Source organism: Aythya marila (genome assembly GCF_965140915.1).
Source record: "Aythya marila genome assembly, chromosome: 2".
Taxonomy (NCBI): Eukaryota; Metazoa; Chordata; class Aves; order Anseriformes; family Anatidae; genus Aythya; species Aythya marila.
The window spans coordinates 16,173,193-16,195,068 of NC_139043.1; the positions used below are offsets into that span (position 1 = coordinate 16,173,193).

At 39.6% G+C, this 21,876-nt stretch overlaps 1 protein-coding gene across 15 annotated transcripts in view; it reads right to left on the reverse strand.

The window, feature by feature from the left end:
- Positions 1-2,251: 2,251 nt before the first annotated feature.
- Positions 2,252-21,876, reverse strand: part of SVIL (supervillin) — a gene marked incomplete at its 5' end in the record, with an annotated part of 136,158 nt that continues 116,533 nt past the window's right edge. For all 15 annotated transcript variants that reach the window (XM_082752162.1, XM_082752170.1, XM_082752158.1 and 12 more), the window contains 18 exons: positions 2,252-3,522; positions 3,648-3,803; positions 4,626-4,747; positions 8,912-9,055; positions 9,459-9,614; positions 10,322-10,455; positions 11,111-11,318; positions 12,129-12,234; positions 13,461-13,612; positions 15,487-15,763; positions 16,110-16,254; positions 16,353-16,528; positions 17,534-17,679; positions 17,803-17,950; positions 18,474-18,610; positions 19,357-19,512; positions 20,769-20,941; positions 21,221-21,398. In XM_082752162.1, the coding sequence (XP_082608288.1) occupies positions 3,436-3,522; positions 3,648-3,803; positions 4,626-4,747; positions 8,912-9,055; positions 9,459-9,614; positions 10,322-10,455; positions 11,111-11,318; positions 12,129-12,234; positions 13,461-13,612; positions 15,487-15,763; positions 16,110-16,254; positions 16,353-16,528; positions 17,534-17,679; positions 17,803-17,950; positions 18,474-18,610; positions 19,357-19,512; positions 20,769-20,941; positions 21,221-21,398 (2,801 nt within the window). In that variant the 3' untranslated portion in view covers positions 2,252-3,435. The remainder of the gene's footprint in view (positions 3,523-3,647; positions 3,804-4,625; positions 4,748-8,911; positions 9,056-9,458; positions 9,615-10,321; positions 10,456-11,110; positions 11,319-12,128; positions 12,235-13,460; positions 13,613-15,486; positions 15,764-16,109; positions 16,255-16,352; positions 16,529-17,533; positions 17,680-17,802; positions 17,951-18,473; positions 18,611-19,356; positions 19,513-20,768; positions 20,942-21,220; positions 21,399-21,876) is intronic.

Consider the following 21,876-nt stretch of genomic DNA (forward strand, 5'->3'; position numbering starts at 1 on the left):
GCCAGGCTAGGTAACCCCTCACGGCCTCTTCCAGCTTGGTTGGGGCTTCAGATGTGCTATTTGAAGTTTTCTTCAAATGCCCCAGTTGCTTATTGTGAAGAGAGAAGACGACAGAACTGTTCCTTATGTGTAAATATTGTGTCTTTCAGCAACAGGATGTAAGAAACTCGTCCTTGCTGTGGGAACATATCCCTGCTCTAGCCTGAGGGGTGACACTGAGCAGGAAGGATTTACAGAGCTTTGTACAGGCCGCGCTGTAGGGTCTTGCCAAGAGAAACTGGTGCTTTCTGCTCTTTGTCCGTGAGTCAGGACTGCACGTGAACCTCCAGTCTTGGGGCTGCCCTTACATTGTGACTGGCTGCAGAAGCAGGATGGGGCCATCTCTGCTCCTTGGGCTTAGGGAGAGCACAAGATTTGGGGTGGAAGAGCATGAAGCTGAATTATTTATTTATTTATTTATTTTGGCAATGCTATTATTATAGGGTCAGGACACTTTGCTTAGAGAAAAACTGATGCTGTGACTGCACTACCCCACTGCAGGCAGAACTTAGCCACAGATCCCACATAAATTAGGAAACTCAGAGGGTTGGGAATGTTCATCTGTGCATGGCAGCATCCTGGATGAAACAAGCCCCCCCCAGACTGTAAAGATTAGCTTTTAATCCCTACTACCTCCCTTCCATCTTCCTTCCCCTTCTGGCTGAAGCATATGGGCTGCAAATTTTTCAGACAATGTTTTATTTGCTGTTTTGGCATGCTAATGCGTCCAGCCCATTTCACTGCTAGCAAAGCCTTACATGTGCAGGAATGTGTGTGAAATCAAAGAGCAATATTTTTAAGTCAGGACTGATCAGTTTTAAACCATGGGAGATAAGATTCGGAATCCTGGCTCGAGACTGGAAGCTGTGGGATCGACAGAATTTGCATTTCAGGGAACCATGTTGATAAATAACAAGTACATTAAGGACAATAAAAATATTTTATGCTCTCCACAGCTTTGAGTTGCTTTCAAAGTTTTCCTTTACAAAGTTAGAAGCAAAGCACTAAGAAAGAGGTTGGATTTTGTTCCAGTTCCAGGAACTGGGACACAAGATACCAAATCGGTTAAAAATTACGGGAACTCCAAAAGCTGACAACATTTAATTATATTTCACTGCCTGCAGGCCCCTGTGCCTGCTGTCACCCTTTTTAGCTGGGTTTGCAAAAGCTTTAGAGGTGGATGTTGCCCTTCAGCAGCACTTGGAGGACTGATAGCGTTTTCAAAAAAAAAAAACCACAAAAATAAATGATGCTACACTGACAGAGGGAAAAACAAGGTCAATCATGCTATGCAAATCAGCTCTCTGTTAGAGAGAAAATCAAAACAGAGGAACGTGCTACCCCCACGGTATAGATTGAGCATGAATAAACAAAAACTTAATTCCTGCTTGATTTTATCACGAGAGGGTGAAAGAGAAAAATGCATAGGTGCAAAAGTACTTAGACAATAGCATGAAGGCAGCAGTGACTTTGGAAACCTCTCAGTGCTTGAAAAATTATCTTGTCACTAAAAAGCCCTGCATTTTCAAACTAAGAGCGTATCTCTTCCAGAAGCCATAGTTGAGGACTGCTGAGGAAATAGCAGTATAGGACACTGCATAGGAAGAATCTTGGCTCTGAATATTGTTGCTGCCCTTTTATTGTGTTATTTTCAGTTCTTGACAAAAACCAGTATGAAAAGACATACACCAGTTCTGAAAATTTACCTGTAATATCTCTCATCAGCTGAACTGTGTTTGTGTGCTTCTGTACTTTTGATTTATTTAGTTTAAGGCTAGCTTAATTTCTTGACTGATCTTTCAGAACAAGACTAATTTTAACTATGGAGTGATATTTACTACACACTTTGATTAAGTCTCCACCTTTCACACTTAGAGATCCTACTTCACTCCCTTGGGCCTAAGAGGAGAACTGCAAGACCAGCAACAGTCCCCACTCCAGGTGGTCACTCTTCAACGAGGCAGGAGGAGTTTCCAATGGCTGCACTGCAGAAGACAACTTACTCATGCTGGCAGGAAGCAAAACGTGAAATCCATTAGGCCACCAGAGGGGAACCACACAAGTTGTTATAGAAATGCCAAATGCCTGGAAAACATTTCAAGCAATAAAGATTTTTTTTTTCACTTGATTACTCTATCCAATATGCTAATTAGCTGAAAGGAAACAATTCTGACTTCAGTGCTAATTGAAAAGAATGAACACAATGCCATACTCATTTTCAGTTCAAGTTTTACTCCCAATTGCACAAAGGTTGAAAAGGTTTTCAAAGTTTGATAATCAGCATAATTTGGTTTCATGTATAAAACAGGGCAACTCAGAAGATACAGGAGTTGTGTGACTGTTCCAACATGCAGCATGGAAGTGTTGTACAACCTAGTTTTATCTCATACAATGTTTTTGTTTTTTTTCCAGATTATCTGCTTGCCCAATTATAACTCTGTACAACACCCGCAGACACCTAAGGTTAAAGTATTTCGATAAAATACCATTTATGGAAGATTCCAATGAATTAGTACAGTTTACAGTACAAAATAATGACAAGTCAGAGCATTGCTAAGAGTTTATTCAGAAGCTTTTACTTTCAGTTCTTATATCACAAAAGACATGTTTAATGTTTACAACAAGTATTAGAAACTGAGATGTTTTTATTTCTACTGTTATAAAAGTAACGTAGGAGACCGTTCTAAGCCATCTTCAAAATGCAGACCAATCTTTTTTTGTATATAAACTGTACACAAAAAACAAGGCACTATACATTTTTGGATATTAAAGTATAAAGGTTGATTCGCATAGTTTCTCAAGAAATCCATGCTATAAATACAAACGCTTTGTTCAGTTTAGCACCTGAAGCAGCACTGAGAACAATTCATTACCTATTGCAAAGAGAAACTTTTCAGAATGCATAAGAGATACATGGTGGTGGTATAGCTAATTCAGTACAAGCAACTGCCATCCAGCTACTTTTCTGTATTTTTGACATGAAAGTCTCGAAAGTGAATATATATTGCATTGTTAAATACATACTTGTTCTATGTGTTTATATAAATATAAATTCTTTGTAATCCACAAACTAACACTTTACAAAGAGAACTTCTTCAAAAACAAAATGGCAAGTATTGTCTAGAGCCAAAGGACAGCTACAGCAGTAGCTCAAGAAACTACTGGTTAAGTGCATAGGAGAGCAGAGCTGAAACACATTACCTTTAAGAGTCAAAATCAAATTCCATTTCCAAAGAGTTCTCTTGGCCTTTTATAATATTACACACCTCCAGATAGGTAGTCACTAATAACTTCAGATTATTTCTATTTATTTTGTAAATGTGGGGTACAATTCTGCTAAAGGGCATAGAAAGTCAAAACAGACATCCCTTTAGAGCTCACTCCAATAAACACAGCTTAGAAAAGTCCTTTTGCCTTCTTCAGATTAACTTGCTTCCAAGATGGCAGTGCATTGTACTCTTCTCTCGTCATCTCTAATGCAACCTGCATTTAAAACAAGAGGATACACTATTAGTAAGAACACCTACACGGAGCAAAACTGCCAAATGACTTAACGGCAAGGGTAGATGTACATGCACAGAGTAACAGTGCACCCCTTCTCTCCTTACCTCGAAGTCCTCATCTGAAAGATAAATTTCAAGCTTCAGTGGATCAACTCCCTCAGGTAAAGGCCTGGCTAAGAGATCTGCTAGTGGATACACAGTTTTACACAGCTTGGCCAGCACATCCTCTACAAGGATTATCTGATTAGAAACATCGGCATCCTGTGGGGAGAAAAGGGAAAACAGTAAGTTCAGGATCACAGTACTGAAACCATCTGATAAAAGCAACTGTCTGTAGATGGCATGGGATCAACCCATACCGCGTGGCCCATGGAGCACAAAGCTACACCTGCAGATCCACACAGCCTACCAGCCTTTACCTACAACAATTTCATACAAATTTCACACAACGTGCTTTGCAGAAGGATGTTGTGTACTTTAAGAATCCCAGTTTAAGGCTGACTTCTATGTTTAGTCATAAAGCCAGCATTTTCCTCTAAGGACAGCTGCAGAAGCAGCAAATGTCGTTTGCCTTGAGATCTCCCTTCACTGAAGGCTTTTAAAGCAGTCGTGTAATTCGGTGTGAGCGTGCTTCCCAGATGCGGAAGTCGGTGCTGGAGCTCTTCGAGCAGCTGACTCTTTGCATGGCATTTCACTCCTCAGCTCATGCAGCTTGGAGGACTGACCAGAGCTGCAGGTCGGTGCCTGTTCCACAAAGCCAAAACAGCTGTTCTGCTGAACTCTAGCACATCTGTTTCTACGAAATGATTCAGGCACCACTTCTCTCTAGCCCCCATTTTTAACAAAAAACAGCATTAGAAGTTACATGGAAAACAACTGGAAATGCCTCTGATAGCCACACTCCCAGTCAGAATTCAGCTATGCTGTTTGTTGTGTTTTTGTTTTTTTTTCCCCCATGCAGATTCCTAAACTGTACTTTATAGGTTTACCCTCTGAATTTTTGGGCTTGTCAGCACAAAACGTCAATGCTACTAACAACACAAGACACACTTAGTAGCAATAGGCAACAATGAAAAGATTTACCATTTCTGTGATCTCTGCGATGTCTTCCCTGTGTTCCCAGCTTGGGAACATATTAGTGAAGGTCAGAGGCTCTAGGCCAGCATGAATTAGATAGGATTTGGGGGGCTTCTTAACATTTTTTCCTAAAAAACAAAACACAAAAAAGAGAAATTAAAAACTGTACCACATTTTCTGGTGTCACCCACTACACAGAACTACCTTGTAAGCATGTTTAATGGATTGTCTCCTAAAAAGCTGAAGTAATTTAAGGCATTAGGAATAAATTTCACCAGGATGATTTTTTAATGAAGTATGGCAACTTTTAACTTCTTTTTCAGTATTTTTAAATACACTTTCACAGTATCTGACCACAAAGATCAAACAATGTACATTGAAAAAAAATCCACATTTACTTCCTAACCCAATCTATGTCTTGTCTTAAAAGAACAGAGCAAGAATAGAGGAAGCAGAATGTGATTGTCTGAAATTAGCCAAATTCAGGTAAATAAAACCTCCTAATATACTCGGCAGAAGTGTCCTGCAAGCAAATAAAGCTTAAGCTTGAAGGCTTAAGTAAGGATGTGTAATTGCCCTTAACTCAGGATGCTGACAGCATTTTGTTATTACCAATTCAAAGGAACAGCATCTGAAGAATACCAGAGCTATTGCAATAGCTGGTTGGTAATTACTGGTGATCTTCAAGGCAGTCCCATTTCTATAAAACAGGTATGTGTATACATTACATAGGACATGGCAACAGCCCTGCCTGAGGGAGATGCCGTATCAGAGAAGGAGTTGAAGGCATTACACTAAGTACATATGAATAAAGGCCCTGCTGTTGACTGAATGAATTCATAACCACGGGGATACAAAAACACTGATAAACTCCAAATGTTATTGGAAAGAGGCAGACAAGGCTGGGAGGAGCTATTGTTCAAAAAACTCTTATACCTTCATCTTAGCTGGATTCAAACAACTCAGTCAAATCATATCATTCTTCCAGACAGATGGAAAAGCTGCACACATTGCTAAGTCCAGAATCAAAGCAGTATTGTTAATAGAGCAATATTACACCAACTTGCTTCTGAAGGCTGTACCTTTTTGCAAAATTCTACGATCTCAGAACATTTTTAATATGCTAAGATTTCCTCAAGAGTACACAAATCTACTCAAGACGAGCTCGCTTACTGCAGTCTCCACCTACACTTCATTTGTGTGGGCTGTGAAGCTCGAAGATCTAAAAGAACACGGCCACCACCTACCCACGGCCAGGGAGCACCCCATGAACTGATGCAACACCTGTGCTGAATGCAAAGAGAGAGCCTGGCTGGACATCATTGTTCCAGTAAGTTTGCAAAACCTGAACATGACAGGTTTGGCTTAACATCAGGTATTAGCAGCAAACTGTTCAGAGAGAATATGTTAGCATGAAACTCTGAATACTGCAGATAAAAGCCCCGTGGAGTAGTCAAACAAATGTATCAGAATGTGAATGTTTTAACTACACAATTCAAACAGATTTATCGTCTGAATACTGGATTTTAAGTCCTCTCTTCCACGTATTTATTTTCCCCTGTGGTTTATTTGTTCATTCTACCATGAACAATTCAAAAAGTACTTAAAAACTTTGTGTTCAAAAAATTCTGCTCTAATTGAACTGCTCCAGTCTCAGTAATTTAGCCAAGAGATAAAATTGAAGTAGCATTTGATAATGGCCCAGTATAGGTGTAACCCTCTGGTAAGACTGACTTCATACATAACCAGAAAAATATTTTCATTGCATGAACTCTGCCCTCATCACAAGCTGATCTCCTCAGTAAAAATCCCTGATGGTCAAACCAGATTCTTCCCTCTCCTGGCTGTCTGCGGCTCAGCTCTCCAGACTGCTGATTTAGCAGATAAAAACACACACACAAAAAAATCAATACATTTTGACAAGTTAAATAAAATTTATGCACAAGGAGAACTGATTAGGTATATTCAAGGGATATTCAGAGTTGCTAATCAACCTTTTTTATATCATCATGTAGTTAAACATGGCAAGAAAAAGAAAAAAGTGAGACAGAGGACAAAAGAAATTGAAAGAGAAAAATAAGAGAAAAGTCTTTTAATGCTTCTGATCACTCTTATACATTCTGATAGTCACAATATTTGCAACATTGGTATCTCCTGCTGTTTATTTTCTCCACCTTGATAAGGTAGTCAGCCCCGATAGTCTGATACAATGAAATTTTGAATTGGTTGACAGAACAGCCCAGTGGCAGATCATGAAAGGACCAGCAAAACAACATAGCTTGAACAGTGAAAAACTGCCAAAGATCCTGTTCTGTGACTGTGATTATGTGCATTATGTCAATTGCATCAACATTGCAATTGACATAATGCACATAATTGGTCTTTTAAGAGTAGCAAACTTGCTCTGTACCTATCCAACCACACAGCTCCAAGCTCTTGAGAACAACCCCAAGGCCAAAAGGGAAAAGCCATCACTGCTGCAAAGTTACGGCCAGGGGCTAAAAAGTTAGTAGCCAGAAAAAAAATATGTTTGCTAAACTTCAGACCCATGAGGACTCACTGAGGAGCTTTCCACTGTGCAAACTAAGATGCAGCAAAATTACCCCAGTGCAGAAGGTAGGTGTTAATCCATCTTCCCATCATCTAACTCAGTGATGTTCAAGCAGTGTGGGAAAGTATCCAACCCTCAGCAGAGAGTATCAGATTCCATCTTTGCTGGGGCCAGACGATATGATTTTCTTTACCAGAAGATGACAGCTCTACATGAGGAATACAGCCTGGGGGAATCTTCCCTCTCTCTCACCAGCCTGCTGCGCTGCTAGGCACTTCATTGTACAGGCTCTGTTCCTCTATGCTGACATTTGCTTCTGCTGTGAAGCCCACTGTATGGAATGATCTCAGAGGCACATATTATTGCTCCTCTGGACTTGCAAAAAAAAATTAAATTGGGGGGGATGTAGGAGGAGAAGGAAGTAGCTAGCCTCTTCTTTAGGAATTCAGCAGTCCCTGCCAAAGACTTTTCCAACTCCTGCCTTGTCTTTAGCACCCCGTTCCTGAAAACATGCTGTTGCTGATCAGAAGACAAAGTACACAGGTTAGTAATAGAGTCTCATAAAGGTCACATTTCAGTGTCTCCACTGCTAGCCATCTCCTGCCAGGTATTACCAACTCCCCTCAGTGACATGAGCCAGCTGAGTAGAAACAGAGCAATTGCTTCTGCTCTTATTGGACCTGCTGACTGGGAAGGAAAGGAAGGAAAGACTGGCTTTATCCTCGTGGTAGAATCCAACAAGGGTGTTGCTCTCCCTCTTCAAACATACAAATGTCCATGGGAGAAGATGACAGTTGTCAACAGTTGTTTCTCAAGTTGTAAAGTTTTTTTTGCTACAGAAAAAAAATCAGTATCATCATGAGGTCTCAAGGTCCCTAAGAGATATGCCTTCCCTTGCAAAAGGACATAGTTTGCACCAATTAAGGCCTGTCAACTTATTCAGAGTGAGAAGTGCTCTGAACTAGCAGAACATGGCTGTTACTGTGCCTTCTTCCCTGGACAGTACCCACACACCTTTCTTTTACCATCCTCCACTGGAAGTTGCAAGGTCTGTTTCCAGTCTCACGTAACCTTAGATGAAATGAAAGGAAAGCACTACAGTGCCCCAAGGAAACTATAGTAGTGCAGAAGAGAATCTGGTCAGAGTACCCTTACACTATTATCAACTGCAGCTTAAATCACTGCTCACTGAGCAGCAGTAGCTCTTCCTTACAGAAACTAATCTAGGAAACTACTGAGAAAATGCCTCAGCTCTGTGCTCCAGCTTTTCCAGCAGCCACCTGTTTCTGTGTGAGACTTGTTCTGGATCTTCAAAGACTTTCCATCTGCCCCACTAAACCAAAACCCAGTTACATCAGCGAACAGTATTTTCATGCAGCCTTTTGACACACAGAAGCTTATGAAATCAAAGAAGAGCTAGACAGAAAGCATCAGGTTTAAGCAACTCTGTTCTCAGAATCCACTTTTAAAAATCTGATGTCTGAATCATGCTCCCACAATGAGGGCACGGTAGGGAAAAAAAAGCACTTCCTTTAAGAAATGGGTCACCAGAGTAATGTGGCAACTTGGGAATAATGCCATTACTGGGCAGAAGGTTTACTAATAAAGAATGGAGTATGTACCTTCAAATATACTTGTGTTTATCAACACCACTGGGGGAGCACCTGAGTGACTACCCTGGGACAGCAATGTGTGGAAGGGCACGACACACTCAGAGCAGCCAGGCACAGCAATCTGTTACCTTTGCAGTACTGGAGCACTGTCTCCATCGCGCTTTTCCTGTCTGTAGCCCACCTGATTCGAGCTGATCCAGCAATTTTGTTTTCCACAGGCCACCAGCCTTGCCACAGGTACACTTCATGGTGATTGTCAACAAGGAACAGTGCTATAAAGCCAAAAAGCAACAAATCCACCATTAGGTACTTATTAGTTCTCTGAATTCTGCAAATAAATTCAGCCTTACATGTTTGTCAGCATCAGAACAGGATCATTTCAGTGCTTATCAATCCCTTTTGTTATTCATCCAGCTGAACTTCAGCTGAACCCAGATTTTCTGATATAAACAAGGTATTTTTATAGCAAGCTTTTGGAATACATGCATGTTTGATTAGTTCTCAGCATCTTTATTGTCGAAAAATTACTTTTATTGCTTAATGCTGTATAAGCATCACATACACACATTTTCCTGCTATGAATTGAGTTAGAAGTGATTACAGTAACTGAATTGCTGCCCAAGGCATGATACAGTTATCTATTTGCTTGTTACTGACATATATTAAAACATATACCTGGCTGCGGGGCAGTGTAAAGATCCTCTTGCAAGAACGGCATAGAATTGATGACAGCAGGGTCTCTTGAAGGGTAGACGAACTCGGTGGCTGCGAATTCTCCTGAAGAACTACTGAGGCTGAACAGGCGGGGGGTGAAATTAAACTTTCCAGGATCTTGAAAGAACAAAAAAATAAAAAAAGAGATTTTCAATAGAAAATGATGGAGATGAATATTAAAAAATATATAAAAAATCAACTTTTAGAGTGACTGTAAATTCTCTGTGTTTTTTGAAAAATCGAGAAAGATAACCAGACGTCCTGGGGGACTGGCAGCAGCTGTGATAAACTTGAGCTAAAAGGCTGGCTGCCATCAGCTTGAATACAATCCTGGCTACTTGCTATCAGCCGTTTCATAACTGGCTGTTTTGCAGTTCAAGTAAAGCAAGCCCATCTCAGAGTCTACTTTTTAGCTGACAAATTTTCCACTTTGTAAATCAATCCCCCTGCTACCTTTGCTGGCAGTTCCGAACCGAGACTGGACAAGAATGTATGCAGAACCACTCCCTAATCCCTTCAGAAGAGAAGCAAAATGTGTTGTTAACAGCGTTAAGTGTTGCTCTGTGCTGCCTGAAAACAGAGGGGCTGCAGAAGGGGGAGAGAAGAAAATGAAACACGTTGTGTTCCAGCACTTTCCTTCTGCCTCCTTGGACAGTATTACTTAACTCAGTGGAGGGTGGTTGCTTTTGGGTGTTTTTTTTGGAAGCCTGTCTCTGAAAGGATCATCTCAACTACCGAGTTCTTCAAAAGCTTTACATTAAATCTCACAGCACTGTAGACTAGTAAAGTACACAGTAAGCCCAAGGCCAGAAATGCAGGCCTACCTTGCAACATGCAGTCATAGGCCTTTCGATCTCGCCTTCCCAACGCATCCCAGAATCCCAAAGGCTCTGACCCTTCATCACATTCATGTATTGTCACCTTGCTGCTGCTGTGCAGCCCTGCTTCCAGCGGACATCTACGAAACACAAAGAAATAGTGAGCCCAACTTTCCTGCCCCAGCCACCACTACACACACCTGCTGACTCCTTGTATTACTAGAATCCCAAACCACCCTATAGGTTTGTCATACATTCCACGTCAACATAATCTTTTGGAAAATTATGACAAAAATTATCAATAAACAAGGCAAAGAATTTCAACAACCATTCTCATAGCACTTCTGATCACATACCCAAGGAGGAAGAGATGCTTGCATTAATTCACTCCATGGATTCCCACTGTACAAATTTGTAACTACTGCTGTCCTCACATGCTTTCTTAAATTCATTTCCTCTCCCTTATTCACAAGGTTCATCTCCCTTGGTTCTAATCCTCCTATCAAATGGGATTTATTTTGCTACTCAAACATTGAGCATCTCCCTCCAAATGGAAAGATACTATTTTTGCAACTGTAATTACTTCAGTAGGATGGATAAGTGCATTTGACCCCAAGTGAAAGTGAAAACACGTGTTTTCCCCACTCCAATGAACAGACTACCTGCCATTCCTCCTCCTCAGCAAGCAAGTATATGCTGCAATCATACTCAGAGGACAGCTTTATTTCATTTTTAATTTGAGGCAGACTATTTTAGTCTGTATAAACATCTCCAAAACATAGGTTAGACACTCACTGTTCTTTTATTTTATTGGCTGCTGTTCTTCCTACTTCCTTGGTGTGAGATTGTGCTTTGCAGCCATGCCACAGGTAGATAAGGGCTTTATTTATATTGAGGACAATCATGGATGTCCGGGAACGCAGGCTGCTGCAGTGACATGCTACTTCAAGTAAGTTTCCTTCATTGGGAACTTCTCCTCGCACGCAATATAGTCTCCAGTCACCTGGAGCAGACAGGAACAGTGCAGCAGTATTATACAGTCATGTGGAATTGAAAATTCAAGACCTCTGCTCTGGAATATTTGTTCTGATACTGGATGAATTTCACATATTGTATCTCTCTATCATCACAGAATAAACTAGCTAAGCAGCGGGTTTGGCTAACATCTCTTGAGAAATTCTGCTGCAGAATAAAATGCCTTATGAAGGCATTTTGCTAGTAGAGAGACTTCAAGAGTCACATCAGCTCTGTTATGAGCAGAAGAGTCAAGTTTTTGTTCTGTTGTTCCATACAGGAACAAAAAGGGAAATAAACCAAGTAGTCCTTCTATTCAGCTTCGCTTCCTCTGTGCACCTTAGGCACAGCAGGTCACATTCAGATGTGAGCTGGAACATTTCCAAGCTACATCTGCTTTGAAATTCTCCTACCTTAACTGCAGCATTCAAGGAATATGTCGCAAAGTGCAATGAATGGGTAACAAAAACTTCATTTTGTTTTAGTCACAGAAGAACTGCTCATAAAAATGATCTTTTTCCTAGGCCATGTAGAAAAGAACACACTGTAAACAAGCACTTTGCTCAATTAAAAAACATCTAGAGCAATTTATACATGTATCAGTACGACAAAGTCAGCTTGCTCTTGACTGACAAAATCCACTCTAAGCTCAGGTAAGAAACAAACTACCTTGAAAGCAAGGCAGTCTCATCGTTTTCATGGCATTCATTGCTCTTTCCTACAGAGCATGGCAGTTGAGACCCTCACAATAGGTAAAAAGGGATTTGGGGGCAGAAACTCTTAACTAACAGTAATTTACTTTGTGCATTTTCTTCCTCCTCTTCCCTTCTTCCAGCATGCACAATCATTCCTCCTTGGAAGCACTGCAGGAAGCATGGTGGTTCTTTCCCTTGAAGTACTTGTACCTGGAAATTGAAAGCACCAGTACTCATTAAAAAAATGAAGCCAGTATATAGACTTAAAAAACTGCTCCCTGTGGTTTATTAAAAATTATATAGTTGTGGCCAACCTCGAAGATGGCTTTCCTTGTACTTTGAAACTGCTGACTATTGTTTAAGTTACCATATACATCAACACGCAATGAGTTTCATATGTGACCTGCATATTTAAAGAAACCTCTATCTGGAATCCAACAATCCAGAGTTTTAGAGGATAAGAAATACCAAATAAACTTTAAATTGGATTAGATTAAATTAGCTGTTATTTGAATTCTTTATAGGACTGGGCCATATTGCCTAATATTCTTTGAAACTATTATGGACATAACATAGGAACTGAAGTAGGTTTAAAATTTGCTGCAAAACTGGCTTATGTGACAACATGCATATTCTTTGCTTATTAAATTTTATATATAGCTAATCTGCTACAGCCAATCATTAGATCAGCTAGCTTGCACAGCATCCCACACACTGAGCCAAGTGTATTTGTACATCTTCCATGTGAACCACTGGCTTACTAGTCATGCTTATACTGCTGCTGAAGAATTAATTACAGCTTTATCAAGGTACTAACTTTAAATCTCCCATTTTGTGTGCTTGTAACAGCCAAGCCACAGCAACACTTAGCTCAGCCTAAAGACAAAGCAAGCAAGCCTGTGCTCTGTCTGATCTTTAAACTGCCTGTATCTGCAGTTGCTAGAATCTCTGCAAAACAACACAATCTTCTCCATAATTACAGAGGAAACAAATTGAAAATTTGATTTCAAATGTATTTCCATGCCTTAGAGCCCAGCAGAGAGTGCTTCTGACAGAGTTCAATGAAACAGAGTGCTTCTCCTCAGAGCTGGGAAGACAGTCCTGTAACCTGAATGTGTACTGGAAGGAAAGGCACAAATTTCTTTCACTGTGCTTCACCTATCCCTAAGGGGGGAGGAGAGAAGACATTTTCAGCCATTCCCAGAAATATTATCTTTATAAGAGGGATTGGGGAATAGCCATCCATAGAGGAGGCTGATGTGTCTCTGGAAGTTGGACTAAAGCTAAAAGTAATTTTGAGGGCTGGCTATTTGTACCTGCAAGGACACCTTAACAGAAAGAGAGTAGGAAAGACAGATCACCCACTTCTACTGCCAGTGGCCACTTGGGCAGGCAAATCTTACCAAGACTTCCACCTAGGTCTGCAGGAAACTCACCTGTGCTCCTCTCTCTTCATCAAGCTCCACTGTCATCAGTGCTGATGTCCCTTTCTCACTCACTGTGGAGTGTCTTCCTTGCCAAAAGAAATACACACATTTCTCCTTTCCAACAGCCCTTACTTGTTGCTCTCCTTTTTGCCTGCTTCCAACTGCAAAACAGAAAGCACATGCTGAAGAAAGAACACTGGCTATAAGTTTAAGTAACACGTGTTTAAATCTCATCTGCCAGCTCAGCACTATCCTGGCCAGAACAGGAAAGATAAAACGTCCAGTTGGAGGAACATCAGGTCACCAAGCCAGCGTAGTGTGCCCTTGTGCAAAGCTGGTATTGTCTCTTCAGGTGGAGATAAGCCCGTGTGAGCCAAAAAGAGCATTAAGGAAGAACTGGTAGTATCTGGAGAAAAATAACTGACAATCACTTAAGCAAATTAGCCTGTGAAATGCTATGTCCCCTCATGTTACCAGAAGAGTGCATTATGGCTCATTTTCCACATTACACACTGTTCTTTGGCAGCAGACAAAGTAGCTGGCTGCTGAGTGATACTGGAAACAGCAACGGTCGGCAAAGCTACAGGTATAAAAGAAAAATCATTCTTGGTAGAAAACCTACAGAACAAAAGAACACCAAAGCAGTATTTTGCAGTTGTAAAAAAGTTAGGATCGGGTAAGCTTCTCCCTTGTTCCCCTCCCTCCCCTTTTAAAATTAACTCAATATTTCATGTTGGTTTGGAAACAGGGTTAGCAGCAACATTTTTTAGAGGAACATTATTTACTTGTTATAATAAGCAAACAATGTTTAGAGTAAGTGAATTTCAACAATAAAAGCAGTTACAGAATATTTTACTCTTTCCAGTGAATACTATATAAACAGATATAATTAACTGAAGATTTTCAAAACCAAGGAGCTTTCAACCAGATTCTTAAAAAAAAAAAAAAAAAAAAAAAAAAACCAACACATTAAAACTTCAGCAGTGCTGACCAGCATCCAACTGAAATACTTAGGAGAGAGCATCCTGTTTTTTTTCAAGTTGAGAATATTCAAACTACTAGTCATTTCTAAAATATATGGTTTCACAGTCAACTGTACATCCAAGCCCATAAAAGTACAGACTCTTACATAAAAATGTATTCTTTTTTGGAATGATGGAATATGTTTTCATCCATTTGCAATAAAAATCTGTTTACAGTTCAGTATTAGTGTTACCCACTTCTCCTAAGGCTTACAAGCTTTGGTATTTTTCTTGGATTCACAGTATCTGAACTCAACGATCCTGCATAAGACCTACATTTTTTGGCTAAAAGCCTGAAGCTGTATAGCTGTTTTACTCCTTTGAACCAATTTTGATATTTTCCTACTTGGAGCAATCATTTTTTAGGCTATTTCTATTTTACTTACCACAAAAGCCACTTCTTATTTTACTGCCAGAAGGGAGAGTTCCAATGAGCATACCGAGCTGACTGACTCTCAACATTTACCTGCTGCTCTCAGGCATTTTGTCAGGACGCAGTCAAAATTTTCCACTTGAGACTGAAACCCATAGCAAAGGGTTTCCAGAAACAGCAGAAAGGACAGCAAGGGCAATGAGTTGGTAAGGGCTTTTCCTGTCATTGTTACTGTTCTCCATTACCCAGCAAAGGCTTTCCTTGTTGCTAAGCCTACCTCTCTTGCAAGACATTCACCCCACTGTCATTAGTCTAGCTGCCTAATTATTTTGGTGTTAAGCTGCGGGCATTATTTTGGCTTAATGAGCTTTCTTGTGAACACACATACAACACCACTGTTGGGCAAAAGCAGAGATGGACAGTGTTACATTTGATGTATGAAAAATAACTATAGTTTCTTTTTTTTTTTCCCCTTAAAAAATAATAGTTCTACTACTTAGTGGCCTAGAAAGGCTAAATTTCTAACTTTTGAAACAGTTTCATGTACAAGAAAGCCTAGGTCTGGATCTTACCACCAACGGCAGCAGTTTTAGCTGCACTTATCTATGTTTCGGCAGGATGAAACAAATTGTTCACTAACCTGTAGTGCTCACCATGTACTTCCACTTCACAACATATGTGTCTCCCTCATGGAATTGTCCTATGCTTTGTTTAGGCAGCCTACTATAATCAAATTCGAGGATGTGCCAGACATCCACAGACGCAGTGATAATTTCAAACTGCCTTCCATCTTCTCCTTCCACCAGTCCATAGCCCCGGCCAATATTCATTCCGTCTAAGACCGTGCCTACAGTAGTCTGGGGCACAGCTACCATTAGCATGACATCGTATGGTTTAGTCTCAGATCTGGATTCTTCCTGTGGGAAAACACAGAACAGATTTCTTTGAGCATAGCTTTTTTTTTTCTTCTTCCCCCTTACCCCACAGTTCCACCCAAACAGTTTGACTCCTGCATATTTCAGTACTTTGATATATTGTCATCACTTGATGCCTTGTCAAAACCACCTTGCCAGTCTTAACTGTATTGCTCAGCACTAATAAAAAGCAACTCTGTGGCTTCACTATAGGTGGTGATGCTCTGACCTCAGGTCAAAGCCAGCAAGATAAAAAGAAGTGCTCTGAATCCTTAAGAACGAGCTGCCCTGGCTTCCATCCCAGCTAGGCCATCTAGTTTGAAATACCTATCATGCTTATTAAATGCACCTTCTGGTGAAGGGATTCACTAGAATTCTTCTCATTGAGTTTCTTCAGCTCTGTCCAATCAAGAAACTTTTCTTTGAACAGTATGGTCTCGTTATGTTCTGTGAGTCTGCCAAACACAGCCCAGTCTGGACGTCCTTGTCCCTTTCTGTTCAAGAGAATAAAAGAAATAGAATCAAATTAAACACTATGAAATAAGGGCAAGAAATCTATGTTTCTGCAAAGATTAAATTTGAGTTTTGGTACCTGGGTATGATGGGATTGCATTCTCCTGGGTCCAGAGGATTTATGTCACAATTTGAGTAGTCAAAGGTGCCATTCCACAAGTGTTTCGCCAGCTGGAACGCCACTTTTCTTTGCGCTAAAGTAACTTCCTTTCCATGCCACACATACACTTCACTGCCAAAATCAAACACCAGCACCTAAAAAAACAAACCAAAGCAAAACCAAACCAAAACAAAAAAAAACAATTTAGTAACATTCAGTTAGGTTAGCTGATACCCTGTTCCTCCAGTTTCCTGATGCTGCAAGCTAACAGTGCGTCTAACACAAACTCCTCCAAATATTTGCATTTGTGCAGTAACACTGACTGCTAGCAGTATAACAACAGTAAGGCCATGGCAGTGGTCTGCACCATGATGGCTAGTTGTTGCAGATACTAGAATCTAAGAATATCCTGACTTTAAAGGGACCCACAAGGATCTTTGAGTCCAGCTCCCAGGCCTGAACAGGATTGATGTGCACCAGAACGGTTACTAAAGTTAAGTACTGGGGATACTATGAGGTGTGTCATTAGGTGATAGCTAAGTCACTAGCAGACTAGAAAGCTCTGACAACTCAAAAACCGATTCTGCTGCATGACTGAATGCTGTCCAACTACAGCAAGCTTCTCTGAGGTGTAGACCTGTACTCCATCCCACAACAGGAAGGCTGACAGAACATGCAGCCTGGGTAACTGGCTCAGCACACAGGCAGCAACTTGAATGTGTTCAATAAAGTGCATCATGCCTTTATTTCAGAAATCTGCCCTAATTCACTCTTAGAGGAATGAAATGGTGAAAAAGGTGAAAGAAAAAAGGCTACTAAGGATATACATAAAATGCTTGAAATGGGAAACAGTTTTTTATTTATGTATTTATTTATTTATTTATTTTTTCTGAAGTGCTTCCTGTTTTGTACTGCATATTTTTTGAGTGTTAGAAGCCACCATTGACAAAAAGATTTACACTTCCTAAAATAGTATTTCACTTTAAATATAACACGCTTAAATTTCTTGAGACCTGCAGGACACTCTATACAGCAACATGTCCATAAACAAAAAAGAACCAATTTTCAGTGAAGCCTCTCCATGAGCATTTGCAGTTACTGAAAGTCTTATCAGCTCTATGTTCCTGCACTTACCACAGGAGCAGTAAGGGGCACGATACCTCTTTTGGTTGTAGCAGGGTACATTTTGGCATCTTTCCCCAGTAGTCATCCTCAGGAATGAGTTTATCCTCTACGAGGCGGTAAATGCAATTTGTTTCTATTATGGCAGCTTCATATATTTCATCTTCTTCAGGACTTCCAGCGGCTTAAGGAAAGGATTGTCAAACATAATCAGATGTTAATTTTGTATTACTTTTTTCTAGAGAGAACCAACTCAACTATTTTATTGTGATAAAGCAGCAGATACTGTAACCATAAGAATACTTACACTGGTAATTTGTCTGGCCACCAAGGAGTTTCCAGAAGTCTTTGGCTGCATGGGTATGGGTATTTATTCCTTCTTCAATAGTCTGTATATAAGAAGCTCTACAGCCAAGTTCCCTCTTTGTTTGAATTAAAGTTGCAAGTTCTGAAGCCTAGGAGATTAAGAGTTATCTGAACAGGATTGCATAAACCTTTGGAACACTTGTGTATATGGCATTCAACGAGAAGGCAAAAGTAGGTAATATATAATACGTGAAATAACAGTAGAAGTAGTTATTATTTGTTGCCCTAAATAAACAGACACTAGAGAAAAAGTTACAGAAATACATTAATTCTTTCATTTGCCTTAAAACAAGACTTGATCTTAACGAACATGGGAATAAAAGGACATCCTGCAATTCAGACTTTTTTGTTTGTGTGCAAATTCATTTCCTGAGGATATCCTCTTTTCTCTTGCAGCTTTGCAACCTACATGCTCCTATGTCAGCTTTCATTCAGTGCACAGGCTAAAACATGTTTATGGGAAACCTGCATATCTACCTGACTTTGTTACACACAAATTTATTGAGACAAGTGGCACCAAGGCTCAGTTACATCAAAGAGATGTATGCTGTGATAGTTCTAAAAATAAATAGTAAAAAAAAAAAAAAAAAAAAAAAAAGAACTAGCACTTACCTTTGCTTTTTCTATGACATTTGCAAACTCTCCTACCCACAAGAAACAGAGGTGTGGAGTTAACAACAGGAAACAGTCTCCACTGTTCAGTGACGAGGCCCTTGGTTCAACTAATCTTGTTTGAACATGTCTTCTTCCTAAAGATAAAACAAAGCTAATTATATTCCTATGAATAATGCCATCAAATGCCAAAGTCTAATTGTTCTGAATGAAAGACAAACACTCCTGGCACATTTAGCAAACTATATGGAAAAGGACTGTTAAAAAAGAAGAATTAAAAGAACATTATGGTGGAGGAAGGGTTTTCTCACAGGAAGCAAAATTTGTTGCCTCCTATCAGCTAATATTTCTATTATTTCCTGTTCTTGCTTTAACAACTTTATGCCCTTCTGGAAAGAAATCAGTTGTAAATGGCAGAGGAGCAGCCAAATTCTAAAATCATTTACATGTGCTTCAGTGAAGGTATGAGACAGTTTCAGAAGTCAGTAAAAAGTTTTAAGGATTTTACTTTGCCAAAAAACTAGCTATTATTTTGCAAAATCAGATACATTGCTATGTCATGTAAAAGGAAGTGGAGCAAAAACATTGTCAGTTCACCTCCAAATTGCACTGAAGACTAGAAAAATTGGACAGTCCAACAATTTCTACTGGAGGTAGCTGTAATTCCTGAAACATTCTGTTTTCTCCTTAGAAAACATACACCTATTGGTAAGGTTTTGTATTTGCCACACGGCTTTCTCTTAGTGTGAAAAGAAAAGCTTTTGTGCATAAATCTTGACCTGGAGATCTCCTAGAACAAAGTAAGCATTCAATTGTGATGGCAACTCCCACGTACTGCAATCAGCCCAGAATGTGCAGAAAGTAAAAAACAGCTCTAGCATACCTTTAATTTGCAGCAGCATTAGCTTCTTGTATGGCACAGCACTGTTGTTAGAATTTTGCTCTGTGAGATTAACACTCCGCAGGCTAACATTGCTGAAGTTCTCCTTGCTTGCCAGGCCAGCAAGTGCTACTTCTGAGAAATTTGAGTTTGTGGACACTTGCACATTAAAAAAAAAAAAAAAAGAAATGGAGAAAAAACACACACACACACAAAGACAAAATTATATTAAAAATAGCTTTGGTTGCTGCATTACAAAAAATATTTTTCTCACATATTTCCAGGTTTCCCCTCCTCAACAGCAACACTAAAAAACAAGTTGAATGTAGATTAACTGCTACCCTCAAGAATTTGTGGGTTTAGTAGTACCTAGGTCTCCAGATACCATCCAAAACTAAACTGTCAGTGTCAGAATTACGATCTTTGGCAGAAATACTACCTTCAGTAAGAAACACGACTTACCCAATGTTTTGTGAAGTACTGTGCAGAACTTCAATGCCATATACATGATTAATGATGAAAGAGACCCAAGTCGCCAAAGCTAACGAACTCAAATTCACTTCAAATTTGTCTCAGCTAGTGTGATGCAACAGCCATTTATATTTCAAAGAACTAGTCGTGTTTTACTGCAAACTTAAAGCCCTAAATTCTTGGCTGCTTTTGCTTATTTCGCAACCAAAGACAAAGCAGTTTATGAATTTATAATTCAGGGAAATGATTCTCCTCAAATGGCAATAAAGTATTAGACATATCATTAGTGTTTCATCAATACAGGCAACTTTTAAAAATGATCTCTTTTTACTCAAAGTTAATGAAGAAAAGTTACACTCCAAATGTTAAAAGTGGCTTGACAAACCTTTGATAAAATTGTACAGTATCATCTCATGCTGTCAGTCTGGTTCTCAGGAGACAGCAATGTCACAAGCAAAACACAAAGCACTGCTACACAGCACAGATCAGATCCTTTATGGAAATTAACCTTTGGGAGTCAAGAAAGCTAGTTCCAGTTTGAAAGAATACAAGGACCCAAAATTGAAGCTAATGTACTTGAACAAAAATTTACCTATTCTTCCTGGCTCCCCCTCACCCCACAGCATAATATTTTTCTAGATTTGCTTTGCTTGATCTCCTGCCCTCACCCTGCAAGTGTAACAATGCTACCTCTGCACAAGGTGACTGCTATAAATAAATAAATATGCACAAGAGGAGGCTGCAGATAGCTTCCCCTGAGGAAATCAAACATGCCCTTTTCTTCAGACCTCCTAGGCCAACCTACATTCAACCTTATACCACCTCAACTAATTTATGGTCTCCTGGAGAATATGTTTTATTCCTTTTTTTTTTTTTTTTTCTGTGTTTTGTTTTTAATTAAATTAGCAAGACAGTGGCTTGTACAAACCATCCTGTTAGCTTACTTTTTTCTACTTTCATTCTCTTTGATTCCATGAAGGCAACATTCAGTCTTTGTTCAGTGTACTCATGAAGTATATCTTCTCTTGCTGCCAGCATTTTCAGGGGATTTCTTGAAGACTGAACTCGGCGCATTGGCCTCACTGCACGTTTGTGCTCTGCTACAGAAGATATTAACCTGAAAAACAGTGTTTAAAATCATTAGTTGAGTTTCAGTTGCTAGTCAGAAGCATCTAATGACAGGAGATTGGCTTTGATTTGGAGTGTGATGTTTGTAATAAAATCAGAACCAGTTCACTGATCCAGACTGAAGAGTAGTTTCAAATATATGTAGAAGAAATGGACATGCCCAGTACTAACATATCTACTAAGATATCTACTAAAACATCTTAAAGCTGAACTTTTTGATCACCACCCCTATAGCTGCATTCAAAACAATGAAAATAGTAAATCTTACTTTGGTGCATAGGGATCAAAGATGGCATCAAAGTCCTCATCAAGGTCCAAAGGCACTGAGGAGGAAGGGAAATCCACATGGCGATAAAATTTGGAAAATGTTTCATCATCATCCAGCTTCATCACCTCTTTCACAGATTTTCCTGTAACTGTCAGTACTGTCTCTGGCATCCCAGCAACTGCAGGAAAAGAACCCATGCATTAAATAACTGAATTAGAGTTTCTAACTGTAGAAGAAGTTAACAGGGTTGTTGTGGTTTTGCTTTGGTTTTCTTTGATTGATGGAATTCAAGGGAAATATGGTAGAAATGTCTGTAGGAAAAGAAATGATAAAGTGGGACCGTAAGTGCTACTGATATGCAAAGATCTTTATTACAAAATGGTTGAAAAAATGGCAAAATACAAAGTTAGGTGCTATCAAAAATGTGTTGTTTTGGTAGGATGTTATATGCATTTTATGGTCTTGTGTATTCCATGGTGCCTCTGCCCAAACAAATCCTTGCCTTGAAAGATCTACTAAAACTACAAGTGGAAAGTCACTACTTGACATTAGTTAGTACAGTGCAATCATTATACAATGCTAGTGCCTCTGCTACTCAAACATGAATGCATTTATTTTCAGTATTTGACACTACAATTCACAAAAGAATTTTTGTC